A 16,147-nucleotide genomic window follows, 5' to 3' on the forward strand; every position below is an offset into this window, starting at 1 on the left:
TGTGTGCAGTGATGGACTAGACAAACCATCACATTTTGAAAGTATTAATAAACTTTACTAGAGTTGAGAGAAAGCAAGTTTAGCAAGAAATTAATATCTTTATGAGTCCTCCTCCTATCTTAACAAGAACAGCTTAACTCTTTCTACTTAGGTTTTTGAGATTTTTTCCAGTAGTTATGAGGACATTTATCTATCTGTCAAATACTATTCAGAGATATCATTCAAAGATGTTGGAAAACATTGAAAAATAGCCATTAGTGTTTGCAATAATATATAAATTGTATATACATTTTAATTCTCCTGCCATGAAATAGAGATGTGACTAATTTTGAAGGAAGCATTATCTCAGGTTCTGTTTTACTTCAAGGATCTGGATCTGGATCGTCAGTCTTTAAGCAGTATTGATAAAAATGCTTCCGAAAGAGGACAGAGCCAGTTTTCAAATCCTACAGATGACAGCTGGAAAAGTGGCCCTTATTCAAGTAAGTCTGCCCTTCTGTATTTGACATGCCAGGCCTCTCAAATTTTCATCCAGGCCTCCTTGCACTGGACGGCTGTTAAGATCAGCAACTTTATCTGCAGAACCATTGCATAAGAGACAGATAGGATGCATATCTCCTCAACAGTAGTTGAACAGTAAGCTCAGCAGTACTAGCCAGTATAGCCAGTGGTTAAAAGTTTTGAGAGTTGTAGTCCAACAACACCTAGAAGGCTGCACAGTTCCCACTCTTGATCTCCATGAGGACCTTTGATATTCTCCTCCCTTAGCATATGCTGTGATGCTCCTTTGTATTTATTGCCATTCACAATATTTTATAAAACCTGAGTGTAGGGAGCACTGATGTAACAACATACGGTAATACAGAGAAGAATCGTGACTGCGCTCAAATGTACAATAGGATACTGCATCCAAAGAAGACAGTTGTAAATAGCATGGAACTAATCTAAATTTGATATACAGTATCTTAGGAAATACTATTGTTTTAAACAATTTGTTCAATACAAGCTTGGAAAGAAGTCTTCTTGGGACTGAGCAGTTGGTCTGATGGACCTTAGGTAACAACACCAGGCGTTAGTGGACAAAACTGGAATTGCTGTGCATTAAAATCTAACATACTGATCTTCTTTCAGACCAGAAACTCTTTGCCAGTCTCCTCATCAAATGTGTTGTGCAGCTGGAGTTGATACAGACCATCGATAACATAGTATTCTATCCAGCAACAAGTAAGAAGGAAGATGCTGAGCATATGGCTGCTGCTCAGGTAAGAAATATGAATATTTCTCCAGCATTGCAACTGTTCTGTTCACTGATATATGAAACAACAGTTGTATTTCACTGATACATTAAATTTGATCACAAAATATGGAAGAGGGCAAAGAAGGACTTGGTACAAACCAAAGCTTCTGCTCTACTGAGACCCTGCTTGTGCTTCTGCACTGAGGATTGAAGCAGTCCAGCTTTCTCTCCTGGTAGCATATCTTGGAGGCAGGGGCAACCTAAGAAGCCAGTTGTATTTAAATGCCCAGGAAATGGACCAGAGAGTAAACTCTCTCCCAGATCCCTTTCCAATCATAATCTCTGCATCTGCAAAGCAACCACTGATTGAGAAAAACCCTCTGCAGTCAGTTAACTACAAAGCTGTGCCTACCTGTATGATTTTAAGCAGACAGTAAGGAGTTCAGGTTCATAACTGTTAAATGTCTCCAACACTCTCTGCTCCAATTATACTGCAGATATGGTCAGGAATTGATTTTTTTTTTTTTGTCGTGTCAGGAGTGACTCCTGGTGTGAGAGAATTGGCCGTCTGCAAGGACGTTGCCCAGGGGACGCCTAGATGAATTGATGTTTTTATCATCCTTGTGGGAGGCTTCTCTCATGTCTCCACATGTGGAGCTGGAGCTGATAGAGGGAGCTCATCCGCCTCTCCCCGGATTCGAACCTGCAACCTGTCGGTCTTCAGTCCTGCCGGCACAGGGGTTTACCCCACTGCGCCACCGGGGGCAGGAATGGATTATTGTGTGGAATGCAAGTTCATTTCAGAAACACAAAGTAAATGCTTAGGTTCATTGTATATCTTATGCACAAGACTTTGGTTGGTTTGGTTTGGTTTTTGGTTATAGTACAAAAGGAAAAAATAGGGCCTCCAAAGTAGAGAGTTGACCATCCTTGTTTAATGAAAACATTTATAGAATATTCTAACAGGAGAGTAGAGAATCTCATGTTCTTGGAGTGAAATTACCCCTTCTGATCTTAGATAGCAAAATATCCTTTGCTGTGACACCACTGTTTAGTGACTTCTCAACCATTTTTCCCATTTTGAAATTTGAAGTTTCTCTCCAAAGGCCCACTTATTGACTGTAAGCACTTTCAATTTAAATTATGGTCCTGTCCACTACTGGAATGTAGCCTGAGAACTATTGTATTTGACCCCCAGACTAAAAGAAAGCCCCAACTTTGCAGTAAAGGAAGTTGTGATGACGTAGTTCTTCAGTCAATACTTCCTGTAACTAGATTTTCCTCTTCAGAGGGACACGCTAGATACAGACATTCACATTGACACTGAAGACCAAGGAATGTACAAGTACATGTCTTCCCAACATCTGTTCAAGCTGCTGGACTGCCTGCAAGAATCACATTCATTCTCAAAAGCTTTCAACTCAAATTATGAACAACGGACTGTCCTCTGGAGAGCAGGTAAGCATAGAAGACTGTGGAACAGATGGTTTTTGGAAAATGCTTAAATTACTGTTCTTTCGGGTTACATTCATTTAGGCTTTTCGGGTCATTCTAATCAGGCTAAATAATTATTTAAGATTTTTTAAAGCTAAGTATAATATGTTGGGTGAGTGGGCTTAATAACAAAATACCTTCCCATGAATGCATAGCAGAGTAACTTATTGTCAGCAGCGTGACCCACCACCAGTAGCTACAAGTGATAAAAAGAACAAAAATCACACAGACCAATGTTATCTCTTCCATAGGAAACTTTTCTTTATAGCAAATAATATGGTTGCACTATTTACAAAAACAAGGTTTCCATGACACAAATAAAGTGCAGTGGAACTTCACACACGAAACCTTCTTATACTGAGGCATTCTAACACACTGTCGCCTACCTCACACTGAGACCTTCTCATACTGAGGGCTCTCTCACAAGACATTCTCTCACACTGAGGCCTACTAATACACTGAGGCCTTCTCACATTAAGGCAGTGGTTCTCAACCTTGGGTCCCCAGATGTTTTTGGCCTACAACTCCCAGAAATCCTAACAGCTGGTAAACTGGCTGGGATTTCTGGGAGTTGAAGGCCAAAAACATCTGGGGTTGAGAACTACTGCACTAAGGGCTCTCTCAGACTGAGGCCTTATTACTGAGGTGTACTAACACTGATGCAAACTAAGCTACAGATACACCTGCTTATATAGAACTACAGCCTTTTCTGAGTCATTGTATCCATTTAACCCTTTCAGTGCTTGACTCAATTTTTTGTAATTAGAAATACATAGTTAATTTTTAATATTTCTGGTGTATTATGATGTAATTCAAAAAATTATATTTCTCATAATCTGTCTGTCTGTCTATCTATCTATCTATCTATCTATCTATCTATTAGTGTTAACCAGGGTTAGAATCATAGAGTTGGAAGAAACAACATGGGCCATCTAGTCCATCCCGCTGCCATGCAGGAAAAGCACAATGAAAGTACTGCTGACATATGACCATGCACCCTCTATTTAGAAGCTTCCAAGGAAGGCACTTCCACCACACTCAGAGGCAGAGAGTTCCACTGCTGAACAGCTCAGGAAGTTCTTCCTAGGTGTTATAAACTTTGGGGCCAAAGCATGTTTCTATAAACCTGCTTGGCTATGCAGTTTCATTTAAATCCTTTTGTACCTGAACACCTAAATTGACCCAAAGAGATACTTCAGGAACACCTGACTAAAACTGAAAACATGAAAGAGGGAAGAGGAATGTCTCACCACTTTGCTCCTCTAAATGCTTCTTTTGTAATGATTTTCTCCTGTATCTGTTTCCAAAATTGTTTTTGAAACCTCCTAAGGTGAAGATGGCATAAATTTGGCACAGCTATATATCTAGTGCTTTTGCCCCTTTACTTCTGCTTATTTACTGATGTTCAGCATCTTAAGACCATGTGGCTGTGTTACTGTCCTTAATTTCTAGGTTTCAAGGGTAAATCAAAACCTAACCTTTTGAAACAAGAGACCAGCAGTTTGGCTTGCTGTCTGAGAATACTTTTCAGAATGTATGTTGATGAAAACCGCAGAGACTCCTGGGAAGCTATACAAGAGAGACTGCTGAAGTAAGTATTATTTCTAGTCTTAGAGTGACTAGGCCAAAGACAGCTCATGGTTTATGATGCCAATGTACAGTGCAAGCTTCTAACAGTAAAGTCAAGGGGAGAGGGTGAACCCTATCCCCCATATAGATTCAGTGTCCTTCACAGCATTTCTAAAATTCAAACTGAAATCTAGACCAGATTAACTGCCTCATTGATAACAGAGACACCAACTTCCATTGTCAATGCTCGTAAGCTATACAGGAGAGACTGCTGAAGTAAGTATTATTTCTAGTCTTAGAGTGACTAGGCCAATGACAGCTCACGATCTGTGATCGCAATATACAGTGCAAGTATGCATTTTGTTAGGTTTGATTTCAGCTAGTGAGGAAAATTGTTTGAGGCGGGGAAAGAAAATCACTCCACAAGTGAATAGAGTAGTTTGATGTGTCCTTGGAGGTAAAAGGAAAGCCTTTTGGAAGCAGGTGGGAAAAATCACCAATTTGTATGTGGTTACTTTCAAGATTGGTAGCAGCATTAGGGGAATAAAAATTAATAAAAAGTTAAATAATAAAATTGAGATTTTGGGTTCTCAATGTCACTTTTCTTTTATCATTAAGGTATGTGCAGCAGAACTCCCTCTTGTATTGATAGTTTTGAGGGGAAGTAGCAATTTCTGTTCTCTACTTACTTGTTGTTCCTATTTCTATGTACTGATTATATGCATAAACTTCCTATAGTGTATGCAGTGAAGCACTGGCCTACTTTATCACTGTGAACTCAGAAAGTCACCGAGAGGCCTGGACTAATCTCTTGCTGCTACTTCTAACAAAAACCCTAAAAGTTAGTGATGAAAAGGTAAGAAAAGAGCCTCACTAGAGTTTCACATAAAAAAACTGGCTTTTACTTATTACATGATGCTTTAACCTCCTTTATGTGGCCTTCCCAATATGGAGCATTATGTGTCAAATGAGGCGGTGGGGCCTGCTCCAGAAGTTAAATAGTATCCTGCCCCTGATATCCACACATTAAGTATGCTTTTAAAATCTACATCACTGCTTTAATTTGCCATTGTATTTTCTAATGTTAGGCCCCCAGGTGGTGCAGCGGGTTAAACCACTGAGCTGCTGAACTTGCTGACTGAAAGGTTGGCGGTTCGAATCTGGGGAGCGGGGTGAGCTCACGCTGTTAGCCTCGGCTTCTGCCAACCTAGTAGTTTGAAAACATGCAAATGTGAGTAAATCAATAGGTATGCTTCTGTAGGAAGGTAACGACACTCCATGCAGTCATGCTGGCCACATGACCTAGGAGTTGTCATCAGCTTAGAAATGGAGATGAGCACCACCCCCCAGAGTTGGACATGAAACCTTTACCTTTACTATTTTCTAAAGTTATAGACACCACACTGTGAATTCCTTTAAGAATGAGTACAGTAAGTACAGTAGAGTCTCGCTTATCCAACAGAAACGGGCTGGCAGAACATTGGATAAGCAAAAATGTTAATTAGGAGGGATTAAGGAAAAGCCTATTAAACATCAAACTGCATTATGACTTTACAAATTAATAATCAAAACATGTTTTACAACAAATCAACAGAAAAAGTAGTTCAATACACAGTAATGTTATGTAGTAATTACTGTGTTTACGAATTTAGCACCAAAATATCGCAATGTATTGAAACTGCTGTGGATCCAGGTGGGAGGCAGACTGAATTGGATAGTACAGAACATTGGATGACTGAAGCTTGGATAAGTGAGACTCTACTGTACCATGAATTTAAAAAAACAGGACAGTAAAGAAAGAACAACACCCCAAAACAGGGGAATTCTAGACAAGAAACAACCAGAGCCAGTTAACACCTCCCAACAATGAACGCCCCCAGGCAGAAAGCAGCCAGGCCTTGAAGCTACAAGGCCATTCAATACTAATCAAGCTTTCCAATGGCAACATTCATATTTGCCTCAAACAGACAAGAGTTCTTTCTCTGGACATTCCACAGATATATAAACCCCACTTGCCTAGTTTCCAATATACCTCACAACCTCTGAAGATGGCTGCCGTAGATGTGGGTGAAACATCAGGAGAGAATGCTTCTGGAACATGGCCATACAGCCCGGAAAACTCACAGCAACCCGAGCAGCATATGATTTTTATATAAACATGGCAGTTTTAAGATTTAGATGTTGTTATACTGCAATGTAGGTGCCCCCGGTGGTGCAGTGGGTTAAAACGCTGAGCTGCTGAGCTTGTTGACCGAAAGGTTGCAGGTTCGATTCCGGGGAGCGGCGTGAGCTTCTGCTGTCAGCACTAGCTTCTGCCAACCTAGCAGTTCGAAAACACGCAAATGTGGGTAGATCAATAGGTACCGCTCCGGCGGGAAGGTAACGGCGCTCCATGCAGTCATGCCGGCCACATGACCTTGGAGGTGTCTACGGACAATGCTGGCTCTTCGGCTTAGAAATGGAGATGAGCACCACACCCCAGAGTCAGACATGACTGGACTTAATGTCTGGACTTTACCTATACTGCAATGTGACTGTGATGACCTATTAATTAAATTGTCCTCTTTGAAGAAAGTGCTTTTGCAAAGTCTAATTCGGTTTTTTTCTTTTCCTTCTTACAAGTTTAAAGCACACGCTTCAACGTATTACCCCTACCTATGTGAAATAATGCAGTTTGACTTAATCCCAGAGCTTCGAGCCGTGCTGCGAAAGTTTTTCCTGCGCATAGGTGTCGTGTTCAAAATCTGGATTCCCGAAGGACAGCAACAGACAATGGGAAGCCATTCACATGCATGGTAGCTCCATGGCTGCTCTTTCCCAAAGCTTGTGTCGTGCTCAGTTCAAAGAATGTATGCAGAAAGAAAACAACAAATAACTGGCCTGTTTCAAGAAGAAGAAACCGCAACCCATGGTATCAGCGAGGTTATATCGATCAAGCTGGCATTTCTGAAGGAAAATTCACCTTTCTTTTTAAAATTCTGGCTGCCCTGTAGGAATAGCTGTTAGCATTTGGCAACTTAACGCAGTAAATGTCAAGTAATTCTTATTACTACGCTTGTCTCTTCAAATCTGTTCTTTGCAATGGTTCCCTCTTATACCTTCCAGCCCATGATATGCTGAAAACAATAAATGAATAGAAAGTGTTTCTATGAGATAATACTGAATATATTACTATAGGCTTGTGATGTTAGCAAATGTATTCATAAGTAACTGAGAGGATAAAAGTTTATTTCAAAACTATTCTGGAACATTTTCCACCTCAACAGGGTACATTCAGTTGAAGACTGGATCTTTAAATGTTCTGGTGCTCTCATTTCTGCAAACACATCATAAAATAGTGAATGGATCATAATATGACCAGTCACCAAGAAAAGAATAATAATCCAAAAGAGTCTTTAGCTCTATTACTACTATTCCTGACTTGCTGTATGTTGCAAAATGTGTGTGGTGTATCATTTATTTCTAGAGCTGCACCACATTTTCTTGGTCTGGACCGGATTGATTTTCAGCATATGAAAGTATCCTTGATAACAGGATTAGTATGAACAAAATATATTACTACACAGGGAATGCCTTTTCCTTCAAACTAGCAAAACGAAAACAAAACATATGGCCTGCTTATCCAGTTACTAGTTTGCTTATGACTTCAGTTTGAGAACCTTGACAGCTTTGAAAAATCCTCTGATGCTTAATATTTAATTACAAGGAGCACATGGCAAAGGGGAATTTTAAATTTAATCTTTGAAGTGCACACTAATTTACAATTTATACTACTTATAAAATCTTTCCCTTTTCAATAATATATAAGAGCATTTGGGTAAAAGCAGGCTATCTTTAATGCATATGAAGATATTTCTATTTTTCTGCAGAACTATGAGTTATTGGTCATTTTAATGGCTTGCTTTAGTATTTTATTAGCATTAATCGTATGAGGGAGAAGAATCTGGTTCCTATCGGGACCACTTGATTTATTAATATATACACGTGACAAAAGCCTGTTTATTAAGGGGAAATGGGAAGTAAACTTGCAGTTGTATCAGTGTAGTCCTTTTGGCTTCAATGATTGGTTCTGAAGGAATTATATACGTATATATATTTTTGGTGAGACCACGTCTTAGTATTCTTTGCCCAGTTTTAAAAAAATAGTTTTGTAAAATACAGCAGGCAAAACCTGTGTGGTTGTATTTCAGTTTGATAATAATGAGAGTAAAATTTGTATAAGAGGGCAGGAAGGAAATGGTTTCCATCCAAATGTATTAAAAATACAAGTACAAAAGTATTATCAGGCATATGTTTTCTTTAGCCATATCTGTAAACATGAGTTGTATAAGTATTAACCAAGTGGGCAGAAAAATAGTGATTGATTGGCTGCAAGTGTTTTTGAAACAAGTTAAACTGAAGGTGGTAGGTTCTGAAAATAATTAGGTTCAGTGTGCTTGGAACGTCTTACTTAGTAACTTGAGCTTGGCTATTAGCACAACCAAAGGAACAATGTTTTGGAGAAAAACAGAATTGTTCGCTGGATTTATTTTATTAAGTGCTGGTGCTAGGTTTTTCTCTCATTCGGGTTAGCTTTTGTTTATAGCAATGCAGTGTGGATTTTACACTTGTTTTTGATCATTAATATATTCACTAAAAAACAGTTTGAAAATTAATTTCTCTACCAAAGAATTTTATGTAGCAAGCACAGAATTTTGTTTCATGTGACAAGAATAAATAACTTATTAGAAAGGATTGTGGTTAATATTTTGCCATGGACAAAAGATTACGTTAAAAAATATTTTAATTTTCATCGGCATTTAAAGCAATTCAGACTTACATTTGCAGCGTAATGGGGGCACTTCACAAAGTACTGCAAGAAGTGATTTATTTTTATAAATATATTTTTACATTTGTATACGGACCTGTATTTTTAATTAGATTCTTGCTTTCCCGCCCACTGCTGTGGTTCTGCTATTGATATGTTGCTCAAATAAGGCTGGGTACTCATCCTTTGTCAAGAAAATATTCATATTATAGTATTTCAATTCATTAGGGGAACATAACAACGTCACAACTGATGCTTCACAGTCTGAATACGAAGTGCAATACATATGGGACTGAAATAGTATCTTCAAACCCTAGCAATGTAAAATACTGTGAAGAAGCTGTACATGTGAGGTTTTTGCATATGTATAAAAAAACCTGGAGCCTTTTAAAGCCTTAGTGTTATATGAATATTTCCTTAGGAAAGCTACGTTTTAACAGTAAATGGTTACATTTCTAAATGAATACACTTTAATTTAAAAACATATGGGGAGGGGACTTAGATTACTGTGTGATTATCATGGTGTGAAGTGTGTGAGTAGATGTGAAGAACTTCCATAATAGCCTTATTCCAGATGTTCCTGAAATGTGTGTGATAATCTGTGGGGAGTGGTAACATTGATATATATATAATGTCTAAACATATTCTTACAGTGGCGACGAGCTTCTTCAATGTAGCTTTCTTTTGGCAATATCACACTCCAAGAATAAACAGGATTTCTCTCCAGAAGTTTTCACAGCAAATTCTTTTGAGTTGTGATTATACAGTAGATTCTGCAGATTAAACATAGTATTTCCTGTGGCACTTTTGTATCCATAGGAAAATGTTACGGAGCTGGTATTTCCCAGCTACAGAACTCGGTATCATGGAATGAAATTAAATGCATGTTAAAGCAGCCCAATTATACTTAATGCTGTGGATTCATGTAGCAGACTATAGGCTCCCTTGTCCCGCCTCTGGTATGTTTTTTTTTCCCCCTTTCATTAACCTTGGTTTAATATTTACATCTTTTTTTTTCATGTCAGGAGTGACTTGAGAAACTGCAAGTCACTTCTGGTGTGAGAGAATTGGCCATCTGCAAGGATGTTGCCCAGGGGACGCTCAGGTGTTTTACTATCCTGTGGGAGGCTTCTCTCATATCCCCGCATGGGAAGCTGGAGTTGAGAGACGGGAGCTCACCCCACTCCCCAGATTCGAACCACCAACCTTTCAGTTAGATTTTTACATCTGAACTGTCAGCAATCATGGTTAACTATAACCAGGTTCCCTTTTAACTACAGTAAATTGCTTCAATTGCTTCTGCCTGCTCACTAAGATGGGAACTCTGATGGACATTAGCCTTGCTTATTATGTGATAACTTTAATTTAAATGTAAATTAGTACTAACTGGAAATGGGAAAGAAGGGATAAGATCCAAAAAGGAAAGCAAGAGCTTACAGGCTCCATAACTTGCCCATGTTTTTCTAACTTGGCCACCCAGCACTGCATCTACACTTTCTTGAGATCTGATTAGAATACAATCCAAAATGATGCACAGACCTACATATGAACTTCTTCTTCTACCCATACTTGGAAGGAGCACAGTACAGTAACAGGTGAGAAAGATTCATGTAGTGACAGAGGTCCTGATAGTAACCTAGTTTTTGCTTTTCCCAAAGTTGTCTTGCAGTGCAAGTGGCATTTTTTCTTTGGAACTCTTTTGAGGAAGTCACATTTTTATTTACATAAAACCTCAGAACAGCTTTTCAGGCTGCATTTCTGTTGTGTGAATTCAAATGGAGGCTGCAGACTACATATGTCTTAAGCCTGTATATTTGCACACACACTGCTTATTTTATGAATAAAGTTGATGGAATCAGGTTAGCTTGAATTTTGTGCATTGTATTTCATAAGGGCAGTTCACTGACCACTGGCATACTTCCATTGAAATTAATCTGGCTCATAAAAGGCCAGTTAATTATATCCCCAGATAGGTTAAATAGCAGATTATTTGAGCCTTGGCTTGAAGCAGGTAAACAGAAAATATTGACTTGTGGGAGGTGCAATTATTTAAATGTATTGACATTTTGTCCGAAATATCTCTTGCAATTTTAAATAAAATATAGTTTGTGCAAAATGTGTTTTATCTATAAAATGCCTAAAATTAGTTACAGCTATGTTTTTTTTCTTCTTATGAGATCTTCTATTATGAAGTGCATTTAATATCATTAAGTTAATGAAAAGCATTCCTTGCCCAATGGATGTATACATTTTTGAGAGAATAGCTGAATAATTATATAATGCAAAAAGCTATGTAAAGTTTTTTTACATAAAATATTATGTATAATACTGTTGTATTCCATGCTTTAATCAGGTGATAAATAAAATGTAAAAAACAAATCTATTGCAAACGTTTACATCATCTACTTGTTCATAGCACATTTGTTGGTGTGTTACTAATCAGGACTCCAGAGGAGGAGGAAGACAAAAGACCTCAGTGGCCTTTGATACCATTGAGCACAGTATCCTGCTTGCAGGAATGGGACTTGGAGGTACTGTTTTACAATGGCTCCAGTCTTGTTCCCAGAAGGTGTCATTGGGAGACAGAGCTCAATATTGTTCCCCATGTTGTTTAGCGACTACATGAAGCTGCTGGGGAGAACATCCAGAGTTTTGGAGTTCAATGTCATCTGTACACAGATGACATTCAACTCTGTTACTCTTTTCCATCTGCTACTTAGCTGATGGCTGTTAAGGTCCTGAACCTGTGCTGGGCAGCTGTGATAGTCTAGATGACGGTGAATAAATTGAAATTGAATCCAGACAAGACAGAGGTACTCCTGGTCAGTTGTAAGGCTGAACAGGTTATAGGGTCCAACAGGCAGCAGGCAGATGTCCAACAGGCAGCAGCCAGATTGCTCACCAGAGCAATGTACAGGGAACATACAACTCTCCTGTTGCGTCAGCTCCACTGGCTGCCAGTCTACTACCGAGCACAATTCCCTTGTAGCCCGAGATTGATGGTCCTCCAAGCGTAGTGCCTTGGCAGTGGGTCTGCAGGTGGCCGTGGAGCCCTATTCTCGATCCACATGTTCTCCCGCAGTGAGGACATTGGTTTCCAGGTGGAAGGCTGTCCCAGACAGAGTTGGCTTAACGCGCCTTCCTCTTGGCACATTTCTCCCTTTCACCCTCCATTCTTGCCTCTTCAAATTCCGCAGTACTGCAGGTCACAGCTGACATCCAGTTAGAGCGCTCAATGACCAGGGCTTCCCAGTTCTCAGTGTCTATGACAGTTTTAAGGTTAGCTTTAAGCCTATCTTTAAATCTCTTTTCCTACCCATCAACACTATGTTTCCTGTTCTTGAGTTGGGAATATAATAATTGCTTTGGGAGATGGTGATGGGGCATTCGGACAGCGTGGCCAGTCCAGATGGAGAAGGAGCATCACTTCAATGCCGGTGGTCTTTGCTTCTTCCAGCATGCTGACATTTGTCAGCCTGTCTTCCCAAGAGATTTGCAGGATTGTTCGGAGGCAACACTGATGGAATTGTTCCAGCAGTTGAGTGTGAGGTCAGTAGACCGTCCATGTTTCGCAGGCGTATAGCAGGACTGAGAGGACAATAGCTTTATAAAACAAGCACCTTGGTCTCCCAATGGATGTCACGGTTCTCAAACACTCTCTGCTTCATTTGGAAAAATGCTGCACTCGCAGAGCTCAGGCAGTGTTGCATTTCAGTGTCAATGTTGACTTTTGTGGAGAGGTGGCTGCCAAGGTAGCAGAGATGGTCAACTTTCTAATGTTACACCATTGAGCTGTATTTTTTGGCATTGGAAAGGGAATGGCTGGTGACTGCTGGAAGAGCCGTTTGGTTTTCTCAATGTTAAATGAGAGGCCGAGCTTCTCGTGTGCTTCGGCAAAGGTATTTAGAGTGACTTATAGGAGTGTGCACACACTACATTACCATTGGCATATTGGAGTTCTATAACATGTTATTGTGACCTTGGTCTTGACTTTCAGTCTGCTGAGGTTAAATAGCTTGCCGTCTGTCTGATAGATGATTTCCACTCCAGTGGGAAGCTTCCCATCAACAAGATGAAGTATCATAGCAATTAAGATGGAAAATAAAGTTGGGGCAATAACACATCCCTGTTTGACACCTGATTCCACTTTAAATGGGTCACTTTGGGAGCCATTGCTGTCCAAGACTGTTGTCATCGTGGAGGAGCTGCAGGATGTTCACAACTTTGTCAGGACACCCGATTTTTTGGAGGATGGTCCAGAGAGCACTGTGACTCACTGTGTCGAATGTCTGCTGGCTCGTCTGTGGAACACCCTTCAGTGAAATTTTTCCCCTGATCTTCAGGGGAAAAAACTATAACCATGGCTCTGGGATCAGGCTTCTGGTCAGTAATGAGAACAACAACTGGGGGGAGGGCCTGAGGCTGTTAGGAATTGTGAGAGTTGAAGTCCGAAACACCTGGAGGGCCCAAGTTTGCCCATGCCTGTACTAAATTGTGGTTAGGTTGGATTTTAGACATAGATGGTTTATTGGACATTCTCAGAAAAGCACAGAAACCTGAGAAGGGGTAAATGAAGTATGGGACTCCCCCCAAAGCCCTACCAGCTGTTAGGAATTGTGGGAGTGAAGTCCAAAACACCTGGACGGGCAGAAGTTTACCAATGCTATAGAATCCCATGCCCCCTTTGCCTTGAAATAAGCACACTCTGGAAAAGGACTTAATTCTGAGGCAACATATAGAATTGTATTGTGAAACCCCTCCTGAGGCAACCTGGTGGCCCCCACCCCCCATATTGATGCAGGACTTCGAACGAACACCCGATTGGCATAGCCCACCTCGGTGCTTTGTGTGGCAGGGGTTTGGCCTTTGTGGTCTCTTTCAACTCTGCAATTCCAATCTTGCAAATTTTTATTTTGCCCTCTGTTTTACTATGACATGACATTACCACGTGTCACAGTTGGGTGAAGAGAAGGAAGCTAGGCTTTGATTTCCAAATGGTTCTCTTCTTCCAGAACTAAATGCCATCTCTTCAGCAAAAGAAAGCTGCTTGGCTTCTCAGCTGGAACTATTAAGACATCCTCCAACAGTAGTATGAACAGGTAATCCCTGATAGTGCAAATGCTTTAGGATATTTCTCCATGCCATAGAGAAACAGCAATAGCTAAGGATAGAGTCTAGTAGTACAACCAATACGTTCCTCTCCCATGTTGTCTACAGACTAAACCATGTTTCTCAATCTTCCTAATGCCGCGACCCCTTAACACAGTTCCTCATGTTGTGGTGACCCCCAATCATAACATTATTTTTGTTGCTACTTCATAACTATAATTTTGCTACTGTTGTGAATTGTAATATAAATAGCTGATATGTAGGATGTATTTTCATTCACTGGACCAAATTTGGCACAAATACCCGATATGTCAGCGGAAGGATTGATTTTGTCATTTGGGAGTTGTAGTTACTGGAATTTATATTTTTTTTAATGTATTTTTATTGGCATTTTCAGTTAAATACATACATACAGTAGGGCAAAAGGGGTAGCGGGTATAGGGATTTGGATTTGGAGAGGGGAGGGGGGGGGAGACGGGGGGGGGGTTGTGTGGGTAGGAGATCACCAGGGATTGGGGATAGAGGGATTTTACTGGAATTTATAGTTAACCTACAATCAGAGCATTCTGAACTCCACCAACGATGGAATTGAACCAAACTTGGCACACAGAACTCCCATGACCAACAGAAAATACCGGAAGGGTTTGGTAAGCACTGACCTTGAGTTTTGGAGTTGTAGTTCACCTACATCAAGAGAGAACTATGGACTCAAACAATGATGGATCTGGACCAAACTTGGCACGAATACTCAATATGCCGAAATGGTGGAGTTTGAGGAAAATAGACCTTGACATTTGAAAGTTGTAGTTGATGGGATTTATAGTTCATCTACAATCAAAGAGCATTCTGAACCTCATCAATGACAGAATTGAACCAAACTTGACACACAAAACTCCCATGACCAACAGAAAATACTGGGTCTGGTGGGCATTCACCTGGAGTTTTGGAGTTGTAGTTCACCTACTCAAACAATGATGGATCTGGACCAAACTAGGCACAAGTATTCAATATGCCCAAATGTGAACACTGGTGGAGTTTGGGGAAAATAGACTTGGCATTTGGAAGTTGTAGTTTCTGGGATTAATAGTTAACGTAAAATCAAAGAGCATTCTGAACTCCACCAATGATGGAATTGAACCAAATTTGGCACACAGAACTCCCATGACCAACAGAAAATACTGGAAGGGTTTGGTGGCCACTGACCTTGAGTTTTGGAGTTGTAGTTCACCTACATCAAGAGAGCACTATGGACTCAAACAATGATGGATGTGGACCAAACTTGGCGCAAATAGTCAATATGCTCGCATGTGAACACTGGTGGAGTTTCGGGGAAATAGACCTTGCTATTTGGGAGTTGTAGTTGTTGGGATGTATAGTTCACCTACAATCAAAGAGCATTCTGAACTCCACCAACGATGGAATTGGACCAAACTTGACACACAAATCTCTCATGACCAACAGAAAATACTGGAAGGGTTTGGTGGGTATTGACCTTGAGTTTTGGAGTTGTAGTTCACCTACATCCAGAGAGCACTATGGACTCAAACAACGATGGATGTGGACCAAACTTGGCACGAATACTCAATATGCCCAAATGGTGGAGTCTGGGGAAAATAGACCTTGGCATTTGGGAGTTGTAGTTGATGGGATTTATAGTTTATCTACAATCAAGGACCATTCTGAACCCCATCAATGACAGAATTGAACCAAACTTGACACACAAAACTCTCATGACCAACAGAAAATACTGTGTTTTCTGATAGTCTTTGGCACCAAGTAGCAACCTCCCCAGTGGTTGAGAAACACTGGACTAAGCAGAGGTGGACTGTCAAGGCCGCACGAAGCATTGTGGATCCTCCTGAGCAGAAGAAGCAGGTTGGTCTGTCCGCTTGAAGCGAGATTGGCTGGTGGCTTTTGGGGGAAGCCAGTTG

At 40.3% G+C, this 16,147-nt stretch overlaps 1 protein-coding gene across 2 annotated transcripts in view; it reads left to right on the plus strand.

Annotated features, from left to right (window-relative positions):
* The window catches only part of ARFGEF2 (ADP ribosylation factor guanine nucleotide exchange factor 2), a 53,749-nt gene extending 42,259 nt beyond the window's left edge, over window positions 1–11,490 (plus strand). For both annotated transcript variants that reach the window (XM_060772147.2, XM_060772148.2), the window contains 6 exons: window positions 368–482; window positions 1,132–1,262; window positions 2,527–2,695; window positions 4,184–4,322; window positions 5,039–5,156; window positions 6,923–11,490. In XM_060772147.2, the coding sequence (XP_060628130.2) occupies window positions 368–482; window positions 1,132–1,262; window positions 2,527–2,695; window positions 4,184–4,322; window positions 5,039–5,156; window positions 6,923–7,099 (849 nt within the window). In that variant the 3' untranslated portion in view covers window positions 7,100–11,490. The remainder of the gene's footprint in view (window positions 1–367; window positions 483–1,131; window positions 1,263–2,526; window positions 2,696–4,183; window positions 4,323–5,038; window positions 5,157–6,922) is intronic.
* Window positions 11,491–16,147: the final 4,657 nt, after the last annotated feature.

Source organism: Anolis sagrei, chromosome 4 (genome assembly GCF_037176765.1).
Source record: "Anolis sagrei isolate rAnoSag1 chromosome 4, rAnoSag1.mat, whole genome shotgun sequence".
Taxonomy (NCBI): domain Eukaryota; kingdom Metazoa; phylum Chordata; class Lepidosauria; order Squamata; family Dactyloidae; genus Anolis; species Anolis sagrei.